Here is a 21,218-nt window from a genome sequence, read left to right on the forward strand (position 1 = left end):
AGCCAGTAATTGGAGTGGCTTAAATGATAGTGTGATGAGCACATATGTGATTCATATAATGGAATATGTTTCTATACCTGCATTTTTACTGGGATGACTAAAATATGTTGATACCTTAAAAGAAATTAACTTTAAGATATTTCAGACAGGATACTGGCATCTCAGAAAGATGACTGAATACAGTGAAGACTTGTCCCAGACAGTGTTACTGAAATTCAGATATGGAGCAAATACACAGGAAGAGGCAAACATATTTTTGGGCATGCATAGATAAGCGTACATGTGTGCCTGTTTGGATTCTTAATGATAATTACAGCACACCCACTATTGGTCAAAGGAATTTACAAAGCAATATTTATGCATGTAAATAAAAATCAAACAATTCATACTTTTCTACCATAAAACTTTACTATAACAACATAGATCCGTTCCATCTTGACTTTTCAATATAGGATGAACTAATATTACTTTTAATCTAGATTTTAGTTTCTCATTATTAGGTTGATGTGCAGTTGTTTGAATTTTTTCTTGCTAATTTCCCCAGGAACTCTGTAAGGATCTGCAGTGCTGCCATTTAAACCTAGAAGTTAAGGACCTGAAAAACCAGATTGAGTACATGTTATCTCTAGTGTCCCTTCAAGATCAGCATTATAAGCAGACAGAAAAGTAAGTATGGTTTCCTAGCAGGCATGGTAAGACATTTGTAGCTTGAGAAGACATATCTATAGAATTTAGTGTTAGTTGAAACAGAAGCAAGATTTTTCTCCAAATTTTTTTTTTCTAGGTTAGAATTGTGTTTTCTTAAGCAAAAAGACATGTAAAACAATAATCACTTCATAAATCTTGGTCTGTATCCACCATTTTTTAATAGAAACTGCACATATGCTCTAGTGCTTCTTTCGATTTAATTTTTTCTTTGCATAGTTTTTACAAATTGTTCAGTAGACCCAGGTGTCTGTCTTCTGTGTTGAGCAGCAGTATTGATTTTTTTATAAATATGTTCTCATTTAATTTCTTGCACTGTAAACATTTAGCTAGTCAGACTGCAGAAAACCTGAATTGGCAGGTAAGCATCAGCTCTTTTTCTGTTATCGGTCTCTTGAAAATGTTGAAGACTAGCTTTCAGAGGAATGGGAAGTAATTGCAAATTTGTTCAGTAAATAAGTATATGAAATTTATAATTAAATTTAAATTCCAAAATTAAATAACCAGCTTTTCATCCTTTGGAGAAAAGGCTGTTATCGTAAACATTACAAAAACTAGTGAAACTGAAAATAAAGTTTTTAAAGCTATACTGTTGGTAATTACAAAATTGCTTCTTTGGGGTTTATATACATCTTCCTTTCCCTATTGCTTGAACCTACTGTTTAGTCTTGCAACTAACTCCACAGTTAATGAACTTCTGTGTTCAGGTAGAATTGCTGAACTTTCGTCACTTCAGTTTGTTTTGCAGTTGTGTGCGGATCTTAATGTATTCCATTCTTTAATTAAAGATCCTAGTATCTAAATTTATTTGGACTAGGCTTCTAATAAGGTTCTATGCACATCTAATTAAGACGTGCTTGGTTTAAACCACATTATTTGGTTTATACTTTTCTTCATTTATCTGATACTTAATTTTAGAAAGTCAGAACTCAATCAAGATATACGGACTGTATTTCTATGCTGTGTGAAGACTGAAGATCTTGGACAATGAGGAAAAACTACACTTAGTAAATGCTTAGAGTCAAATACAAGATATTACAAAAGAGAAAAATCACTTTACTTAGTCATGAATGTTTCCTCTATGTCATGGTATTCCCCTAAAATCAATTAAAATAAATTACACAGCAGAACTTGGGGGATGGAGAGGAGGACAACAAACCCCTTGTATTCCTAATAGTGGCAGTGCTAATAAGGATCAGATTAGTTACGATTCAGTCATGTTTGTCTTGCCTTCTGTTGTTTTGCAGAGTATTAAATACTTTGCTTCCAGTTCTTCGCAAGCAGTACCTGACTTTGAAAGAAGCTGGGTTAACAAATAATGTAACTGAGACTGAATTTGGGGAGGTTGAACAGCTGATTCTGAGACAAAAATCGGTAGCTTGGGCTGACCAGACTGAAGAAAAGGAACATCATCAAAACCATGAATTAGAGTTGTCAACTATCTTTGCATTCCCACAACTTGTGAACAGACCAAACACCCCATGCTGTAAGTACAGAATTCATTTGTTCTCTGTTGGAAACACTGTTAAATGTCTCCTGCAAAAGCTATATATCACCCATAAACACAACGAATGCACATTTCTGCAAATATTGAAGCCAAATGTAAAACCAAGCCTCAGACACACTTTCTATGAATTATATACTATTCTTAATTGAATATAGGATATAAGTTTACTTTTTGCAACATCTAGACACACTCTGCCAACAGTCAACTCCCCTCTTGTTGTAACATAGTTAGTGCTCTGGATAGACAGCACTCAACACACTTGGGGCTTTTTAATTGCAGCTAATAATCCGTAACGTTGAAAGACTTCCGTAGGTAACAAGGGAAAAGCAGATAAATAATACTTCAGCTTCTCAAAAGCTGGTAGTCATGGAAGAACATTGACCCCTGAAGCACTGTGAAATTAGTTCCCTGATTCTTTTAGTTTTCTTCCTCTACACAGCTCACTCTAGGGTTGAGCATTTTTCTGCCAAAATCATTTATTGCCTCTCATTAAGTATGTATGTGATTCTTGGCATATGTTTGTGTTGCTGTTAATCATACCAGATAGTTGATGCCCAGTCTGTGGTGTAAAGATCAGATTGTGTCGATAGTGGGCTGGGTTTTTTTGGGGAGGGAAGTGATGTTGGGTTGTTTGTAGTTTGGGGTTTGGTGGTGGTTTTTTGGTGTTGGTTTGATTTTGTGTTTTCATGGAACGAAAAGAAAGTTTGTGGACTTACATACTTAAACTTCCTATTCTTCCCATGCTTGTCAGGGATTCAGCAAGGTTGAAAGTTGTTGTGGGCTTGCCCGTTTCTCCTTCTTCTTGGTGTGAGGGTAGTGGACCTCATTGGGTTATAGCACTCTTCCACTCTGTTCCATTCTCATTTCCCATACAGAAGGAAACTGGATATGATCTTGGATTGCTGGCAACCTTTTTCAGCAATCATTGCAGTGACAAGTAGCTGCATTTTGTGACATTGTGTTCATTAGGAACCATGATGCTACTGTCATATCATAACGGAAATATATTCTGCAAAGCTTTATGAAAGGCGTTAAAATAAAAGGTAGTGATTTCCTTTCTTGTTTTGTCTGTATTTTTAAACAAAAAGAATAATATAGTTTTTAAAACTAGTTTTCTAATCTGTTTATTCTGTCATGGCAAAGCAGATTTGTGAAGGGTTTGGAGGTGGGGGTTGTTTCCTGTCATAACTCATCTGAGAATTCAAATACTGCAACATTTTATTTTCAGTGCTAGAACACTGGAATCTTAAGCACTAGAAGTTCTCATTATAAAAAATGCCCCATTACTTCAAATCAAGTTGTCTGTGTATGTGTGTATATATGTCTATATTTTAATTTATTATTTAGACTGTGATTATCTGCCTGAAATTGATGATTTTTTTATTATAACAAAAAACTGAAACGCCTAAAAAGTGGCGTTTATGACATGGTAAGATAAGATTTGTAGACGTAGAAGTCTGTGACTGTAGAAGGAAAGAAATAGAGACGTCTCTAAACCACTTGTAAAATAAGAATTCAAAACTCAAGTGTAATGGGGTTTTCGCTTGGAGATTGGTATTGTATTATGTGCAAGACAAACATGAAGCAATGGTCTTAGTTGGTATTTATTTTATATCATAGACATACTTGTTATACTTTTTTTTCTTCCTTTTAGTGGGACCTTTTTTTTTCTGACAGAATAGGTAGAGAGATCTACCCAAATACAGATCCAGTAAACTGTATAAGATGCTTTGTAACTAAATATTGATTGTAGAGATTGTCTTGTCGTATGTGGGCTATCATTGTTGTGTAATTCCTGATGCTAGTAAGCTTCATTTGAGTTCTTGATTAATCTACTTCTGTTCCACCTTTCTTGAAGTCCTGTGTTTTAAGAGGCCAGATCTGTTCTTACTGAAATTAACATTAAAATTATTTTTTATGCATACAAACTTTTGAGGCATCAACATTTCACTACGCTAAAATTATTAGACATAGTTTGAGGGGTTCTTGCAAGTCTTATGTGTAGGTTTTCCTATTATTCTTTTGTTCTAAATGTTGTTGAACTGTAGGTTCGCCTAAGTAAACTAACACCATGTTTATCTGTTAAGATGGACTTTTATCAGCTGTGAATGGTGTCTTTGAAGATGTCCATAGATATCTTTTGTGGAATTTTTATTTTTGTTTACTAGTTGTTCCTTGCAAAAGGGAATAGGAAACATTGCTTTAACTCCTTTCCACCTCTTATTAGATGCAGGAGAAAACATGGTAGAAAAAACTGTCCTCCAAATTTTGTAGCCTTTACAGGAAAGGTTCTGATAATTTCTAACAAGATACTCCTCAGGATTTCTTCTGTGCTCTTTGTCCAACTGTGTGCTCTTTCCATTTGCCTTCAACTAGTTGTATAAATTCGTTGAGAATTTTAGTGAACGTTGCCAGGATTTCTTTTCCAAATTACTGAAGATTTTTAATGTTCACTAAGAATCTACTTCTGTCTCTCTTTAGCAGCTTAAGTTGGTGACCTAACATCAAGACAGTTTTCTTCAACAGCTTTTTTTCCCATCAGTACTGCTTGTTAGTATAAGACTTACTGTTCAGTAGGTGGCCATTGTTGTGCAAAAATTTCTGAACATAAGTCATTGTACAGAATAAGACATACTGTTACTAGGTACTAAAGTACTGAGAACTTGATATTAGACATTTGAGTTTGAAATAGAGTTGGAATTTAATTGAGAATTGGCTTTGCATACTGGAAGAAACTAACGTTCTAAAAATTATTAATTTAACGTTCATTTATTTAATTCTAAAACACTGAGATAACAAGTAAACATGAACAGTAGCACAGCTCTGCTCAGGGAAAAATAAACTCTTAAAATAATATTTTTACAGTAACATTTTAATCTTACTGTGTCCTTACCTAAAATACTACTGCTGTTGACACAATCATTTCCATATATCTTGGTAAGTGGGGTGGAGAAAAGTAATTGATGCACTGGTGCTTTAAAAAATTCTTTGTTGAGCTTGAAATACATGCAGTGAAATAGATCTTCTTCCGTTGCTTCTTTGAATTCACATTTAAGATGTGTTGAACTATTAGCTGATGATATGTTATGGAAATCCATTTCTCTTGTGCAGAATGTATATAACAGACTATTAAGGAAAAAAAAAATCAGAAAAAATACATTAGCATGGGAAAATGTTAAGTAGTACAACAGCAGCATCCCAATCAGAAATAGGAAGGATGTAGTAATTTCTTTTTTCCTTTAAAGATAAAATAAATTATTCACGAATCCAATTCCTTTTCCCTAAAGTCATCTCAGAAATATTCTTGGCAAATGTTAGCAAGAGCTGACCTAAGAACTTAGTGAACAAATAAAAAGGAAGATTTATACAAATCCCCTCACACCTTTGGCGTATTGATATTTTATTATTTATAATTTGTTCAAGATGTTGGGAAGGATATAGTGTTTTGCACCAAGATGAAAAAAAAAAAAAAAAATAGCCATGTGCTACACAGTGGTCATGATTCCTAACATAAAAATCCGTATTTCACATGTAACATAACTGCACAGACTTCATCTTGTCAGAAGGAAAGAGCAGTGCCGTTCATTTCTTGTGATTTGATTCTTATTTTTCATTTTATAAGTTGAGAGCAATAATTTTTTTTTTAAATCTCCCATTTAGTATACATATACATAGCTTCCTGTTAGAGTCTCAAACTTCTTTCCAAAATCATCTAGGAGAGAGGGTAGAGAAGTTGATTGGCGGTAAAGTTGTGTTTCTTTCATATGAAATGTAAGTCTAGAGCATCTTAGAGGATGAGCATGTACTAGGTCTGCTGGTAACAAATGTGATGTATTGCTTTTGAACCTATGTTAACACATGAAAGATTTTTTTTTTGGGGGGGGATAAAATCCATCTGCAAAAATGGGATGCTACTCATGCAGAAAATACTAAGATTTGAGGAAAATATAAGTTCCTCGTCAGTGTAAGCTTATGAAGTTAATAATTACATATCTTTTGCTGAACTCAAAAGTATCTAAGGTTGTATGTGGTATTCATGCATGATCCGGATTTGGAAATTTTGAATTCGTCAACAAACTACAAGTTAATGTTTAGGCACTATGCATTTAAAATGGTATTGATGCAGTAAAACATCTGTACTTAAGGAAACTACAGAATTCTACATGTCCTAAAACGTGATGGCACTAATCATTGCAGAAACTTCTTTAATGACACTGTGAACTTTTGCTGGCAATCCTTTTAGAGAAAACCATGACATTGTTCAAATACAAATGAGTTGTTATTAAGTGTTTTCACATAAAAATTAAAAGGCTTCAAGTCACATAAATAACTTCTGGTTATAAGCACTGTCCCCAAAGGCCAAAGCAGCTAAATAATTTCCGTAGAATAGAAAAAGCTGTGAAAGCAGGGATTTAACTGCTCATGGGTTTGTTGGAAATTAACTACATTCTGTTAGCTGATCCTGAAGAAGGAAGTCAAACTAGTAGTTGATGTGGAAAAAGAATATAAGAAGAGTAAAGGGAAGGGTAGCTAAGATCAAAGGGTAGGGATTTTTATTCCAGGTTTTATTGAAAGGCTCTTACAGAAAGAGTTTCAAAATACCAAGGAAACTCAGTTGAATTCCAGTAATGCAGCAATCTTCATTTCTAATGAAGATTTCTTCCTTCAGAAGAGTCTCCTATGTATTAAATAATATAAAGTCATAGTGAGAGAGGAAAAGATCAAGATATTCTGGCCATTCGTTTCACATCTGTTTTTATGGTCAAGTTCTCAAGATAGTCAATTCTTGTGCTTAAAAACTCTGATTTTTTAGAGAAAGCTAATTAAAGCTCATAAGCTTGCTTTATGAGTGATTCACTACAGGAATAGACCTCTTTCTGACTTTTTTTTTTCCTTTAATCTTTGAAACCTTTAAGCACTTTCTGTAAAATGTCTTGCTCTGAGAGTCTGCGATGTATGCTACTAGCTGACTGTTAATCAGCAACCTCGTCCAACCAAGTCATACTGCGTAGTCGTCCGTATCTACGGTAGCACTACCATGGGTACCAGAAATAGCTCTCAGAAAATTCACCATTTTGTCCTAAGGTAATGTTCCTTGTTGTCCTGGTTTGTTAAGACAGTGCCATGTTAATGCAGCTATGCATGACATGTCATTTGATCTAACAAGCAGTTGTTTGGCCGTGCATGCTAGCACACTACATGTAATGATTCAAGGAGCATTTTGTAAAGAACTTAACATAGTATCTGATTCATAAATATCTGATTGTGCCTATTTTATATTATTTTCTTCTTCTTCCACTTCAGGATTTTAAAAGTAAAATTAAATACCATCAGATTTAATCTAAAATATTTGAACTATCTTTTAATTTCAAGTTGTTCAAATAAAAATTACTTTTAAATATTTGCACAGCAGTAGTTTATCCTGAGTGTATTCACATTATACTTTTCAAAATAGTTGTTTTCCTTGTTAATTTTATTTTTGTTTCTTAAAATATGATTGAAAACACATTCTTTTGAGAACATCTACTCTTGCTCTCTTTCATTATGAAGCCTTAACACGGGTTTTCTGTAACATGTCTTAGCCATACTTTCTACTTGATATTAATGGGGAAGATATCTTCTAAACAATTGTTTTATCAATGTATGCTTCCATTTTTAAGCATCCACCCATGCTAACTATATATTCTGACCTTAATTATAAATTAGAATTGTTTTGTAGAAGAAATGCTGGTTTTCTACTATCATTTTTGTTTACAAATATGTTAAAAATTTAGGTTAAGTTTGTGTATGCTTCATGAAACCACAAATGTGCAACCTCATGAACAACTCAACTATTTGTCTCAAGTAAAGCACAAGTTATGGAAGCAATGTAAGTTCGTTTAAAAACATATTCAGGCCCCCATTTCTGGGTGTTGGCTAATGGGGAGCCATACAGTATTCATAGAGTATGGACTGATGGGTGGAGAGCTCTCACTGGTATTTGCAAGTATTTCTGTGAATGGGAAAGTTCTTGGCATTGTTTCAGGCATTCCATTTCCGGAAGTCTTACTGTACATTACCATTGAGAGAATGGAATTGATTTACAGGAAAAAAAAAAAAAAAAAAAAAAATCCATTACCTCTCCTTGTCACAAACATCCAAAAGTAAAGTCAATTTATTCTTTTGCATAGCAGGAAAAATTGGGGTGTAGTTGTTTGTAGTAAAAGTATGTGTCTGGTGTATAGCTGATATTGAGCATCTTCTTCACACTGTTCTATATGACCTGACACAGCATTCAAAAAAAAAGATACTTAAAATAGTACACCTGACCACTGGAACTCTCAAGGATGCAGCCTGGATTTTAGCCTTTTTCAGTTCACAGCAGTTGTTTGCAAAACTGTTGTGAAACTGGCCTTCACTGTGATGCCTTTGGGTCACATGAATATTAAATAATTGAAATGTGTTCACTAGACCTCATTTGCAATTTGGAATTCCATGAGTCAGTTGTTAAAAGAATGAAAATGTATGATTAGTATTGCAATTGGATCAATCATTGGTAGCCCAGAAATGTTTATTGAAATTAATATATTAATATTTTATTTCACTTTAGTAAAACAACCTGGTAGGCTTAATTTAGCACAGTTTCCAGAAATAATCCCCTTATGCATGTATTAACATGAGTTCCAGAAGAAAAGTCTTGGCCGTTATTTTGTCCTAAACATCAATTAGAGCTAACCCGATTCATCAGAGTCATTTTGTCATGAACTATCCTCACTTTTGCCGTGACGCATGTTTAGCAAATACTGCATTCTGCTTTTCATATTAACTCAGAGGACTGTAAATATCCAATACTCCTGATAATTAAGTTCTTCTGCCTAGTATTTTGGGACAGATAACACAACAAAGTAATGACCAAAACCACCTCATATCGTTTAGTAGGGAGAGGTTGGTCAGTGGAGGGTAACTTATATTTTTAATTTCAGAGTGAGTCTCTTAGAAAAAATAACATCTAAAAGAATTCTGACAATTATGTATTATAATAATCAGCTTGAAATTAAAGATTAGCAAAATGTGATGTTTTCTTTACAACATATTTGGAAAAATGCTTTTTTTGAGAGGTGTGGTAGCTGACAGCACTAGCAAAGGAAATACAACATCTGAATTTTTCTTCTGAGCTACTCCATCAGGTTAACTGTGGATTTTTCTGTAAAACATAGTGATTCATTTTTGTATATGAAATAAGGAAGTAAACTTAATGTAACTGTATCGTGATGATCCTTCTGATGCAAAAGATTGAACTGGACATAAAATGTGATGCCAATACAAACCATAAACATTATCATTTCCCTGCCTTATTATGGAACAGGTTTGGAGATTTTCTTTAGAGTTGTAATGTATCATTTTTCTTTCAGTAGAAAAGTAACGACAGTGCTTCATGTTTAGCATTAGGCATCAATTCTGGAAATGTTTAAATTTTTCTTTAAGAAAATATGAATAGCCATACTTGATCCACCACTATGGCATCTTCAGTACCCTGTATTTAGTAGTTCCCAGTAACACACTCCTAAGACAGTGATAACAGGACAAAGCTAGAGTCAGCTGACTTCCAGGTTCCAGTTCCAATGCACTGGGAAATCCCACTGAACCAATCGTATGTAATAATTACCAGTAGATATTTTTTTAGTTTGTTAAATCTGTATTTTGTAACCTATTTATACTTATGGGATTTGCCACAGCATGCTACAGTGAGTTCAACAGTGTAGTTGTTCTGTGGGAGGTAAGTATGGCTCTTAGAGTTAAAATTAGTTTGTGACATGAATGGGTTATCTACTGTTTGTTACTGTAAGAAAAAAAAAATAACACCTTATTAGCTTCATCTGTGGTATTTTACTGACATATTATATACTATCTCAATTCCTAACTAGAAATGTACTTTGTCTCAATTTTCTGCGTTTATTCATTGGAATAATATAAAGCATGTGCTATATACATACATATACATACATCCCACCTACAAACACTCGATAATATCATGTTAAAATTGAGTATCCTGAGAGAAAGCATTGACTGAAATTGTCATACAAACACTTTGATTTTAGTAGGCATGACCTGCTTTGAAATGAATGTCCCCTCTGTGTTGCTTTAATACTGGAAGTTCATGCTTGCCACTTAAAACTTTAAGTCCTTTGTTCTGGAGCGTTTTTGTTTTCCTTTCTTGAACAGAATTTAGGGGAACTAGTTTTCACTAGTTCTAGCTGTCCTGTTGCAATATAACCCACATAGTGACAGATGACTGCATTTTCTAAAATTGTTTGCTGAAATATTTGGTTCTTGTTTAGAAAAAGTTATGCTAAAATTGTATTAACTTAATATTTAGGAAAGGCGTGGCATGGTATGGTGTTTCAGTTTGAGGCATATTACTTTTGTGTCAGCTAGTGCTATTAAAGTTTCTTTCAGTACAGATCTTTATACATGTAAATTGTAAAGTATGCCTCTGAATATCAGTGTTTTTAATAATACTAAGTAGTTTTGAAGTGTTTGAAAATAGGTTCTCACAAAAAGAAATAAAGAATGATTTTTTTTTTTTATGGAGAAATACTTTTGATGATGTGACTGTTTGAAGTCATATGAAATCTATAAGTTTAGTGGGTTTGTAGCATCTATTCTTGTCTGAGCCCATTGTATTTAAAATGCCCAATGGCAGCTATTAAGAGCACCTGCATAAAATTAACTGGCTCCAGTATCTTGCTTCCTTCTTAAGACAGAAATAAAAACATTGGTAGTCTTTTATTTTGAGGGTTTAGATGTTTTTCTTGATGTATTTGTTTACTTTAGGTCATAACTGGAGCTGTATACAGCAATCCGTCATGGAATTGTGGTTTTGGGGTTGTTTTTTTTGTCACATATTTGGTTCATGTCATTTAGTGAAACTAAGTTAAATATGATGGTTCTGGTGATATTTTTGTTTACTTGGTAGTTTACTGTGTTAGGAGCAACTTAATGCTTTCACAAGAGGCTTTGAGAAGGGACACTTCTTGAATATTTTATATGCTTTCCAATACTTAACTGGCAAGAAAAGCTAGTTTTGTTTTAACTTTCTTTTGCGATGAGTTTTACTCCAGAAATAAATAGATTTTAAAAATAGGTCTGGGTTTTTACTAACTGCTTATATTTGTCCTATATAGAATTGCTGCAACTGTCTTTTTATTAATGTACTTATTACAGTATGAAATACTGTTCATTATGATGAAATTCAACAAATTATTAATGATGGCAATACTTTTGTGTTCTTTACCTATTTAGTTCATGGTTTAAATGCTTGCATTTACAGTTAATTTTAAAATGCTTCCAGTATTTAGTCCTGGAGAAGCTTCTAAAACTTGGCACTCTCACCAAAATGTTTCTCCATCAGACTTCCTTCCTATTAACTTTAGGACATTAGCAAAACCTCAGCATCTTACAGTAAGCAAACTTTCTGAAACTGGAACCTCCCTGCCCTAATGTAACAGACAAATAAAATTCTCACCATTATTTTTCCCGAAACACACACTTTCAGATATAAGAAGGAGGAAAATCTAATAAATTAATAATTTAAAACATGTCCTGAAATGTTTAGTAGGTAGTTATTTCAAACATTAGACTGGAATCCTTAGATAAAGCTTATTCTTGTATTTAAGAATATAAGCTGTCAAAAAAAAAAAATCTTTAAAAGAAAGTTTTGGTCTCGATTTTTGATTCTGATGACTAGAAAATATTTTCTTTGAAAGAAGAAAATGTTAGTCTTTTACATAAAAAAAAAATAACGTTGTACTCATGAAACCAAAGTTAAAGAGCATTCACGTTAATGAAGCATAGCATTGTTGATAGTGTCACAGACTCCATACTGACAATGGTCCATAAATAAGTTTGTTCCTTGTTACCCACAAAATCATACCATATCTTCGAGAAAAGTGTCTTCACTGAAGTAGACTTATATTATTCATGTTGGAAGTGAAAATCATTCAGGGGACACACAGACCCTGTTTTACTTCACTTTCCCTTTCACTGCTCAGGGACAATATTCTGATTTTAGCTTAATGTTTAGATTACAATCAGGCTACTGTGTCTCAGCAACCTGCTGCACTTTACCTGGTGAATGCTGATCACAAATTAGAGTAAGATTAAGTATGAGAAAAATAATACCTTTTGCATTTTAACAACACCAAAAAAAAAAAAAAGTAAAAACCCAAAACTTTACATTTATACAGTGAAGTGAAGTGTACACGGTCATATGCACACACAAATTCACGATTCAGTTATTTCAGGTTAAGTAGTCCTCTCAGGCCTGGGTTTTCTATGTTTCTTCAAAGCTGAAAACAGCATTATAGTGTTGTAGTTGTTCACATAATAGTCCAGGCATCTTTTCCCATAAACAGTTTAGTTTAAATTATAACCTGCTTTGATTGTTTATGCATTGTTGGATAAGATGATTCATATTTGTTGAACCATCATAGTTTAAACAATGTTCTTCCTGAAACTGAGCCCTCGAGTGAGGAATAAATGTTTGCTTTGTTTTGTTAATGGTTTCATTATCGAATTAAGTTCTGGCAACATAGAATAGATTTGTGGCCTATATATTGCCTTATAATTTACTTGCTACTTGTACAGACTTGGATACTACCCATTTTATCCTCTCAGAACAGGTCTAGGTCTCATGGTAGTCTTTAAATCCTTTCCTGTCTCCTCACAGCTCTAATATGTATCTTCTAATTGGGCATCATCTTCTGTAGCTGGGCATGAGGAATCCATCATATGGTATGTCTAGTTCTAAAGTGTGGACAGAAAACTGGTGCTGAGATCACCCTTTGACTCTCCTTCAATGAGGCTCTTACCTGGGCCCTTTCCCTAAGATTTCTGATTTCTGAGGGTACTTGGGGAATGAGCATTCTTAAAGTCTCACCTGTGGCAAGTTGGGGTGCAACTGGGCAACGAGGTCAAAATTAAATGGTGACTGAGAAGTGGTAAATAGAGAAAATAATACAATCATTTAAGCTTTGCTTTTTGTAAAAAATCAATGGGGGGGAGAATAACACAATACATATTTTTAATCAATTTTCCTTCTCTTCAAAGAACTTTTATGGAATAGCTAAAAGGACTGAGGAGTTCAAACTAACTTGATTATTCTGAGGCAAAAATAGAATGGAATTTTAGAAGAAATATTTATCAACATTTTTATATGAATACATAGTTAATTTCCAAGTAACTTGCAGCAATTTAAAAATCAGGAGCTCTTTTTACAGTTTAGTTGCTTATAGGAATGGAGTAGGCAATGTAGGAAAGGGAATTATGATGCTGTGGCTACCAGCTGAAGTGGGACCAACCTGTAGACATTTTAAGGATAGTAGGCTACCTGAATTTTTAAAAAATTTTCACTTAAATTTAAATATAAAAGCACTTGAGGTTTTGACAGCCCTCTCCTCTTGATTTGTTTAACAAAAAAAAAAAAAAAAAAAGTACAAAGCAAACAACTCCTTAATTTTTTTTACTAACTACTGAAGTCACCACAAGCCTAGCTATTCAAATGAACATCAGACTGTGTCTTGATATTATTCTCCTTTACTGAAAGCTTTAAGAGAGTCCTTTTCTCTCTTACTTTGGAGATTGCATTTATTACCACCTGCTTGAAAATAAAAATGTTATGACACTTCAAGAAAAATAGTGTCAATTGGAATAAATGGGAATGGCCAATTACTGCTGCATTGCTTGCTTTGTTATTTTCGCAGGTGGTATTTTTAGTAAAGAGCTTTCTTTCCAGAGTTGATATATTGAGATGATGGGATCCAAGTAACTTCTTTCTTTCCCCTTTTCTAAAACACTACTTTCTCATTTGCAATGTCAAAGAATTTTGCCCCATTAAGTGATTCAGTGTCTTTCCTTTTACAACAGTCTCTCTCATTCTACTGCATGGTACATGCTAGGGGAAACAATGGCTGGGATCAGGAGTCAGATGTAGATTACTGTGATAATACCATTTTAAACTAAATTAAGAGTTTGTCATGATAATGCAATCATTTTCGATACTCTTTCATTCCCTGTTGTCATGTGTCATATCGTACTTGTGATTACTTATAATATCTCTGGGATTAACTATACCAGCCTATGCATATTTATAATACTTTGAGTGCCACAGAACAAATGCTACCATCTGGACAATACTGCAATTGAAATAATTTCAGTTATATAGTCAAATTAAGGTGTGAATAAATATTTACTAATAAACATATTTCATCATGGAAGAGGTGGGAAAAAATAATATTTAAGTGGTAAAGATAGGTAAATGTGCTAATCATTGTTGCCTATGTTGCACAGGTACAACTTTTGGTACACCATCAGAAGAAATTAATAAAAATACGCAACAAACAGTAGAATATGCAGTACCACCACAGAAAAGAACTAGGCGGAAACTAATGGACTCTCCAGTCACAGCTCAAAGTCCTGCTGCATCCAAGTACTCCAGTCTCTCTCATCTGGAGGATTCTCTTACCAAGGAGGTCCGCCCTATTGTGTACACGCCAGAATACTGCAGAAAGCCAGTACAAAACTGCTGTACAGAGACTGTGGTCAAGAAAGCTTTACAGCTTGCAAGCCTTCAGAAAGCTAATGCATGTAATATAGATATGCCAGTGAAAAAGACAAGTATTATGAACTCTACCTGTGACATAATCCCAGAGTGCGATGAAGCTGACATGAACTCAACAGTAATTCTGTATGAAGACACAGGTAAAACAACTGAAACATCTACTGACTCACCCATGAAGGAGTCACAGACATGCAACAGCAGCATCCTGCAAAGGTATTCTCCGTTTATATGGGCAAGGAATATTACCCAAAGAAATTAGTCCTGTTCATCCTCACATGGGTTTTTCTACTGATCTCAACTTTATTTGCAAACCCAACATTTTGAAAATCAAACCCTCGGTTTTAATCAGCATCAGATTCAATTCTGTTATTATTTGAAATCAATGGTATGTTAGCAACAACAAATGAAGTTGAAAGATTATCTTGTTTTACAGGATATGTACTGAAAAGAAAATTTTTGAAATTGTTTGTGATGCTTTAGTCAAGTTACTTACTCTAAGCCTTATTTTTTCTGTCTTTAAAATGGACACCTTAACATCTTTGGCACTTAGAGATGCCATTTTTAAAGCTGCCATGTATTTGTGAAGTCCTGTAGAGCTGCCTTGAGTAATATTATTGAAACAAATTTCCAGTATTATTTTTCAACTTAACATATATTTATTTACAATTAAGAACAATTTCACTTGACTTCTACCCAGAATAAGTTTTACAAGAATATAATTATTTTATTTCAGATTTGGTCTCACTTCCTTAAAAACCAAAAATCCTACTTCAGTACTTGAGAAGCCCTCATATATGGCAATGACTTCTGCTGCTGAGAGAAAAAGAAAGGTATTAAGGTAAGGTTTAACTAACTCTTCTATACAAATGAGTTTGTATTCATTTCTTATGTTTTCAATTCAGTTTCAGTATTATATTTCAAATCTGAAAACCTCTTATACAAGTCATCTGGACCTACATATGAGATGTTCTGACTCAAATATGTTTGACAATTCAATTTATGGGGTTTTTTCCTGACAAGTTGCGTAGAATCTTTTTTTACTCTTGGTTTAGGACCTTCTGTTGTTTTAACAAGTATGAACTAATACCCTGTCTTCCATATCTGCTGTCAACTCAAAATAGAAAGATGACACATAATTCTGAAAAGAGGAATTCCATCATCAATTAAAAATCTAATTTGTTTGAAAATGTTATGCCTTTGCTGGAACACATTAGAAACTAACAAAATAAAAAGTGGAGAAAATGCTTAACAATACTTATGCAGCCAATGCCTCTGTTTTTCTGATAATTCATTTCCAGACTCAGTTATTATGAGTTCATTTTTGTGATCTGCTCTGGGAATAATTCCCATTTCATCACTTCTGTTTTATGACCCTGAAAGAGGCTTCTTAGTAGGAGCAGCAGAAAAGCTAAAACTGAATAGACATTCAATGGAACTGTACTTTTTTGTTTGTTTTCATTAATGTATTTAAGGATTAGCTATCAGATCAGCACTGATGAAATAGCTCTTTTTTTTTTTCTTTTTCCAAAAGTAAAAATTGTTACAACCTTTTTAAAGTCATGAGTCATCTATAGCTAGACAGTGAGTAGAACTGCCACGTTGTAGGTCTTCTAAAGAATGTTTCAAGACTGTTGGAATAAGCTCTATAGATGGATCACAGGACAGGGAATAAACTTAAGCACTTTTTTGGTTTATTAGCATCTTTAAGATAGAAAACCTTCCTAGAAGATCACAGATTTAACCAAACCAATTTAATGTTCCTATTCTAATTGTTATTGATTATTGTTATGAACTGTTTTTCTAGGATTGCTTTAGGAGGAGGAATAAACTATATTGCTCTAGGATGAGAAGAGAGACTCATATTTTCAATTTTTCAAGTAGCTGATTATGATTTTAGCAAAATAAATCACCTGCTCTATGAAACTGAGCTAGTTTTCTAGATTCTCCTTAGGGAGAGGTATGGTAACTTTTGGAGCGTGATATATTTTAAGGTAAATGTTCTAAGACAAACTTTAGGAGTAGTATTTTTGTAGTAACTGTGTAATGATTCCAAACTTATATATGCTTATCTCTTCCCCAAAGACTAGCTCTTTCTATTCTTTCATTTTTGTTCCTTCTGTGTCTCAAACACGTATATCCTAGTTCCCAAGTTAGAATAACACTACAGTAAAATCCCATAACTTTTATTCATTTTGGGGGAATTATTTCTGCTGTCTCAGACTGTAAACTGTCTGCAAACCAAAACTCTTTATGGCTTTGTCTAATAGTTGGTGATAAAGACAAGGAATTACATCATCTTATTTGTGATGAAGGAAAGGAATATGCTGTTGCTTTTCAGATAGCATGTACTTTCTTTTCTCTTCTTTTTCCCCCTTCGCTCTACCATGCTTTCCTTGTTTGAAGTAGTTCACTCCAGTCATTCATCTCCTACTAACATTAGAATAAAAACATGAATTTCAGACATACTCTCTACGTTAGAAAAATAATTTGAAACAGTTGTATTGCTAGGACAAGGGATAAGAGACAAGTCACTCATAATACAGAGGCTGCCTTTACTAAATAACGTTACGTTCTTATTGGCAAAAGTTCTCTTTCTAAGAAGCACGTATGAATAGATCTTAGGACTGGCACAAGGCACGTCTTACTCCTTACTAATTGCTATATATTTTCATTTAGATGGAAAGTTATTATTAGGGAAACAAGTATAAGTTAAGGGACTATAAAGTAGAAAGAATTTAATATCATTAGAGGAATGGGAAAAGTATGGAAACTTGGGACATAAATAGAATTAACTTGTTTATGAGGCTGTCTTACAGACTGGAACCAGGGAAGTCACCAAGGCAAGTGTAAAGGGATGAGCTCAGATAGGTCCATAATTTTCACTGTAGATCTAAAGTCCATCACATAAAAGTCTGTAAAATATAGAGGTTTTGTCTTTAATGAATCTGAAGCTGGAATAGCCTTTTTGCAGGTTACCTAAAAAGTATTGTCTGCTGTGAAGCCACCCCCTCCAACTGTTGGAGGCTGTAGAAAAATTATTATAGCAATAAGAAAATACAATTTGTTCAATAAAGACAGCTTGGTCATTTCAAGGATTTTGTACGTGCATTAAGATTATTTCTTAGTATAATTTGTGTGCAATGACCATCAAACTGACTTCTGTGGCTTCCTAAAAAATGTGGCATATTGGTCACATTTTAACATAAGTGGCAATACTAGTTCTTAATTTCACAGTTCAAGCTTTCTTTTAAATTTTTAAAAAGGAAAAAGGAGAATAATATCCATATATACATCATAAATACATTAGTTTATTCTTTACATTGTTATGAGCTACTAATACTAGATAACATAATTTAACGTATTTCTACATTGCAAGACCTAAACTACAGTAATGTAGCTTAATTGCTTTAGTGAAAGCTAACTCTTTTCTGGATATTTTTCAAGTTCTACATCAAATACTGCATTAGGCAGCCTGCAAGACCCTGTTTCTGCAAAACGCATTCGACAAGAGGTCTTGTTAAGCCATAGAGCTTTGCGAGTACCCAGTATGGCAGGTAAGTGTCAAAACTTAAATGTATGATAATGCATTGGTAACTGTGTGTGTACAGGAGGTTCAAAATTAAGTTTGATATTCAAGGTTTTGTCACTTCTAACAGCGTGCGTTTCTCTGATCAGTCCACCAACCCATCTGTTTGAACAGTATATCCATTCAGTAAAAAAATAAATAAATAAATCAGAGTGTTTAATCAGTTATCAAGATGGGATCTAATCAACACTCAGTATTAGTACAGCCTTATTGGGAAAACCTTTTCCTAAGAGTTAAGGTCTTCCACCAAAAACTGTTTGTGTACTTGTTGAGAAGTTTGGTGAATTTTATTACCAATTTTATTTTTACCAAGTGTGATTTGTCAAGAAATAAAATCCTCTAATCATTTCCATACCTGTTTTTAACTGCTTGCTTTGGTTTGTAACACTGCACGGATCTGTCTTTGCAGAGATGGGTTTTTTTCAGAAATTTATTACTTAAACTTTGGGACTATTTTGGGCCAACACAATAGCTGAGGAAAAATTATTTTAAAGCAATACTTAGTAATTATTTTGCTTCTAACGTATTGCTGATAATAATACTACCCACATGTCTCCTTTTCTTCTCTGACTTTGGAAATACACTTATTGATCTTTCTTAGTCCAGTTTCTTGGGCGGTTCAGCTGAGATCAAAGATTATTTGAAGTTTTAGTCTGCTGTTAGGAAATAGTCCAATCACGTAGCTTTTTGCAGTAGCATAGGCAATATGCCAGTTTTACAGCACAAACATGTTTTTATGTAAGAACTGATGTGAGGGCACAAGTACATACGAATAGGTATTATTCTTCATTCATAAGAAATGTTAGGGTTCTATTACAAAAAACTTTCTGAAACGTGTAAATCTGAGGCTAAGCATTGTCTAACCGATCATTACTTATTTGGCAAAGTGCATACAGTTACATAGGTATCAATTTCTACTACTAAAGACTGGGTTATCAGTCACAACTCTGGTATTATTAAAAAACTATGTAATAAAGCACCACATTCTGAATATAGAGAATAGGGTTTTTTGATTCTTCAAAGTTTGAAAATAAAATGTATTTTACATTCAGTTAAAAACATGCATTACAGCAGAATGAAATATGACCAAATCCTCAAAACGAAGAGCTGCTTTCAGATTAAATAGACGAAACTTTCTCTAATGATATAGTGTTCATTTTTCAATACTGTTAAATTCTAGCAATCCTCTTTATTATATAAATATATTTCTACATTTTTATATAGACCACTGTGTCTTTTTAATAGCATCTTGTGCCAATTGAGATTCTAATCACTGAACTTTCTAGGAAATTAGCATACTGGATTACTGAGCTGAGAGTGATTAATTTTGATATACAAAAATGTAGGCTTTCAATAGGGACAAGAAATATATGTAAAAACTCTTAGACATGCTCTGAAAAGTAGATCCTGCTAAGCCAAATTCTGCTTATGTTTACTGAATGAGTTTCATATTTCTAATAACATTTCTTTCTTTACTAGGAATTAAAACAAGGAGCTTGAAGCAAGAACAGGATGTACCAACACACCTAGTTAGAAGCTTTTCAGAAGGAAACGTAGCATTGGGTGTTAAATCAAGGACATCAAAAAATCTTTTACTTCGTGTTTGTAAGAAAAAAAATAGGATTTAGTTCTGAGTTCATCCATATTTCAAGGAGGATTGATGCATAGCAAATGAGAAATGGGAGACTTCAATTTTCCTCTTGTGAATTGTTTTGTATTAAATATATGTCTCAGTAATGCACTATTTCAGAAAGAACCACTTTTTGGAAATACAAGGATTTTGTTAAATTCCAAAATAAATTAGTTCTTGTTTTGTCTCCTATTAAAGGTTACAAATGTCTTTTGTATACTAACAAATGAATAAAATTTAGTTTGGACTTGGTAATGGAAAAGTGCACAGTATACCTATTGCCGTAATCTTTGTGAATGTTTCCCTGTGTTTACGACTAACAGATTAATAGTTCAGACAATACAAGTCTTTAAGGGGATCGATGGTGCTGTAATTTTTAGATGCTACTTTAAATTGCTTATCTACAGTCAGTCTTAATTTTTTAATGAGAATTTTGTGATAGAAATGTTAGAAAAATTCTTTTGACCTGCTTAAATTATTTTCACTGAAACTTCCTAATGTTAAAACTGTTTTTCGTTTGGAAGCAAGTCAAACGGATATTAATATCAAAATGCATTTATGCTTAGCATTAGGATGCCAATTTAATCTAAGATATGTTATCATGGATAGATACTACTAATGTAGTACCAGGAGACAAAAATATTTGAGAAGTGTTTGTAATGAAGTACTATATCTAAATTTTTTTTAGCCTTCCTGTTTTTAGTCTGTTACTTGGTTGTATGTGCTCCTGTTTTGTTTTTCAGTTTTTTAATTCAGTTGTAGAAAGGATAATTACCTTAATTACTTCTAATAAATTTTTGGTTTTAATAAGAGTAATATTACGTGAATTGGACTTCTAGGAAAAAAAAAAATGTACCTTTTTGCCTCTCTTCTTCCATTTAAAAAAATGTCTGAATTAATTTTAACAAGTATTGTTATATGTACCCATAGTTCATATTACATAAATTATTAATATTGAGATGTAGTGATATATGTATATATATATGTGTGTGTATATATATATATATATGTATATAGTCGTATTGTAGCCTTGATAGCCTGCCCACCCTTAGGTACCTCATTCTAGTGTGTTTAGTCTGTGCAAATTTAAGTGTACACATGAATTTCCCCAAACTAAGGAGAAGTAGTGGAAGAAGTCCACTAAGTAGTTCCAGTGGTGTCAAACAACTGTCTGAAGCTAGGATCTTGCAAC

The 21,218-nt window shown here is 33.4% G+C and overlaps 1 protein-coding gene across 1 annotated transcript in view; it reads left to right on the forward strand.

Moving 5' to 3' along the window:
* The window catches only part of KIF18A (kinesin family member 18A), a 43,817-nt gene extending 23,041 nt beyond the window's left edge, over positions 1-20,776 (forward strand). Inside the window, exons 12-17 of the mRNA XM_033006845.2 lie at positions 545-666; positions 1,953-2,191; positions 14,540-15,023; positions 15,544-15,648; positions 18,255-18,364; positions 19,876-20,776. Coding sequence (XP_032862736.2) covers positions 545-666; positions 1,953-2,191; positions 14,540-15,023; positions 15,544-15,648; positions 18,255-18,364; positions 19,876-20,024 — 1,209 coding nt within the window. The 3' untranslated portion in view covers positions 20,025-20,776. The remainder of the gene's footprint in view (positions 1-544; positions 667-1,952; positions 2,192-14,539; positions 15,024-15,543; positions 15,649-18,254; positions 18,365-19,875) is intronic.
* Positions 20,777-21,218: the final 442 nt, after the last annotated feature.

This window comes from Tyto alba, unplaced genomic scaffold (genome assembly GCF_018691265.1).
Source record: "Tyto alba isolate M040663 unplaced genomic scaffold, T.alba_DEE_v4.0 Super-Scaffold_8, whole genome shotgun sequence".
Lineage (NCBI taxonomy): Eukaryota > Metazoa > Chordata > Aves > Strigiformes > Tytonidae > Tyto > Tyto alba.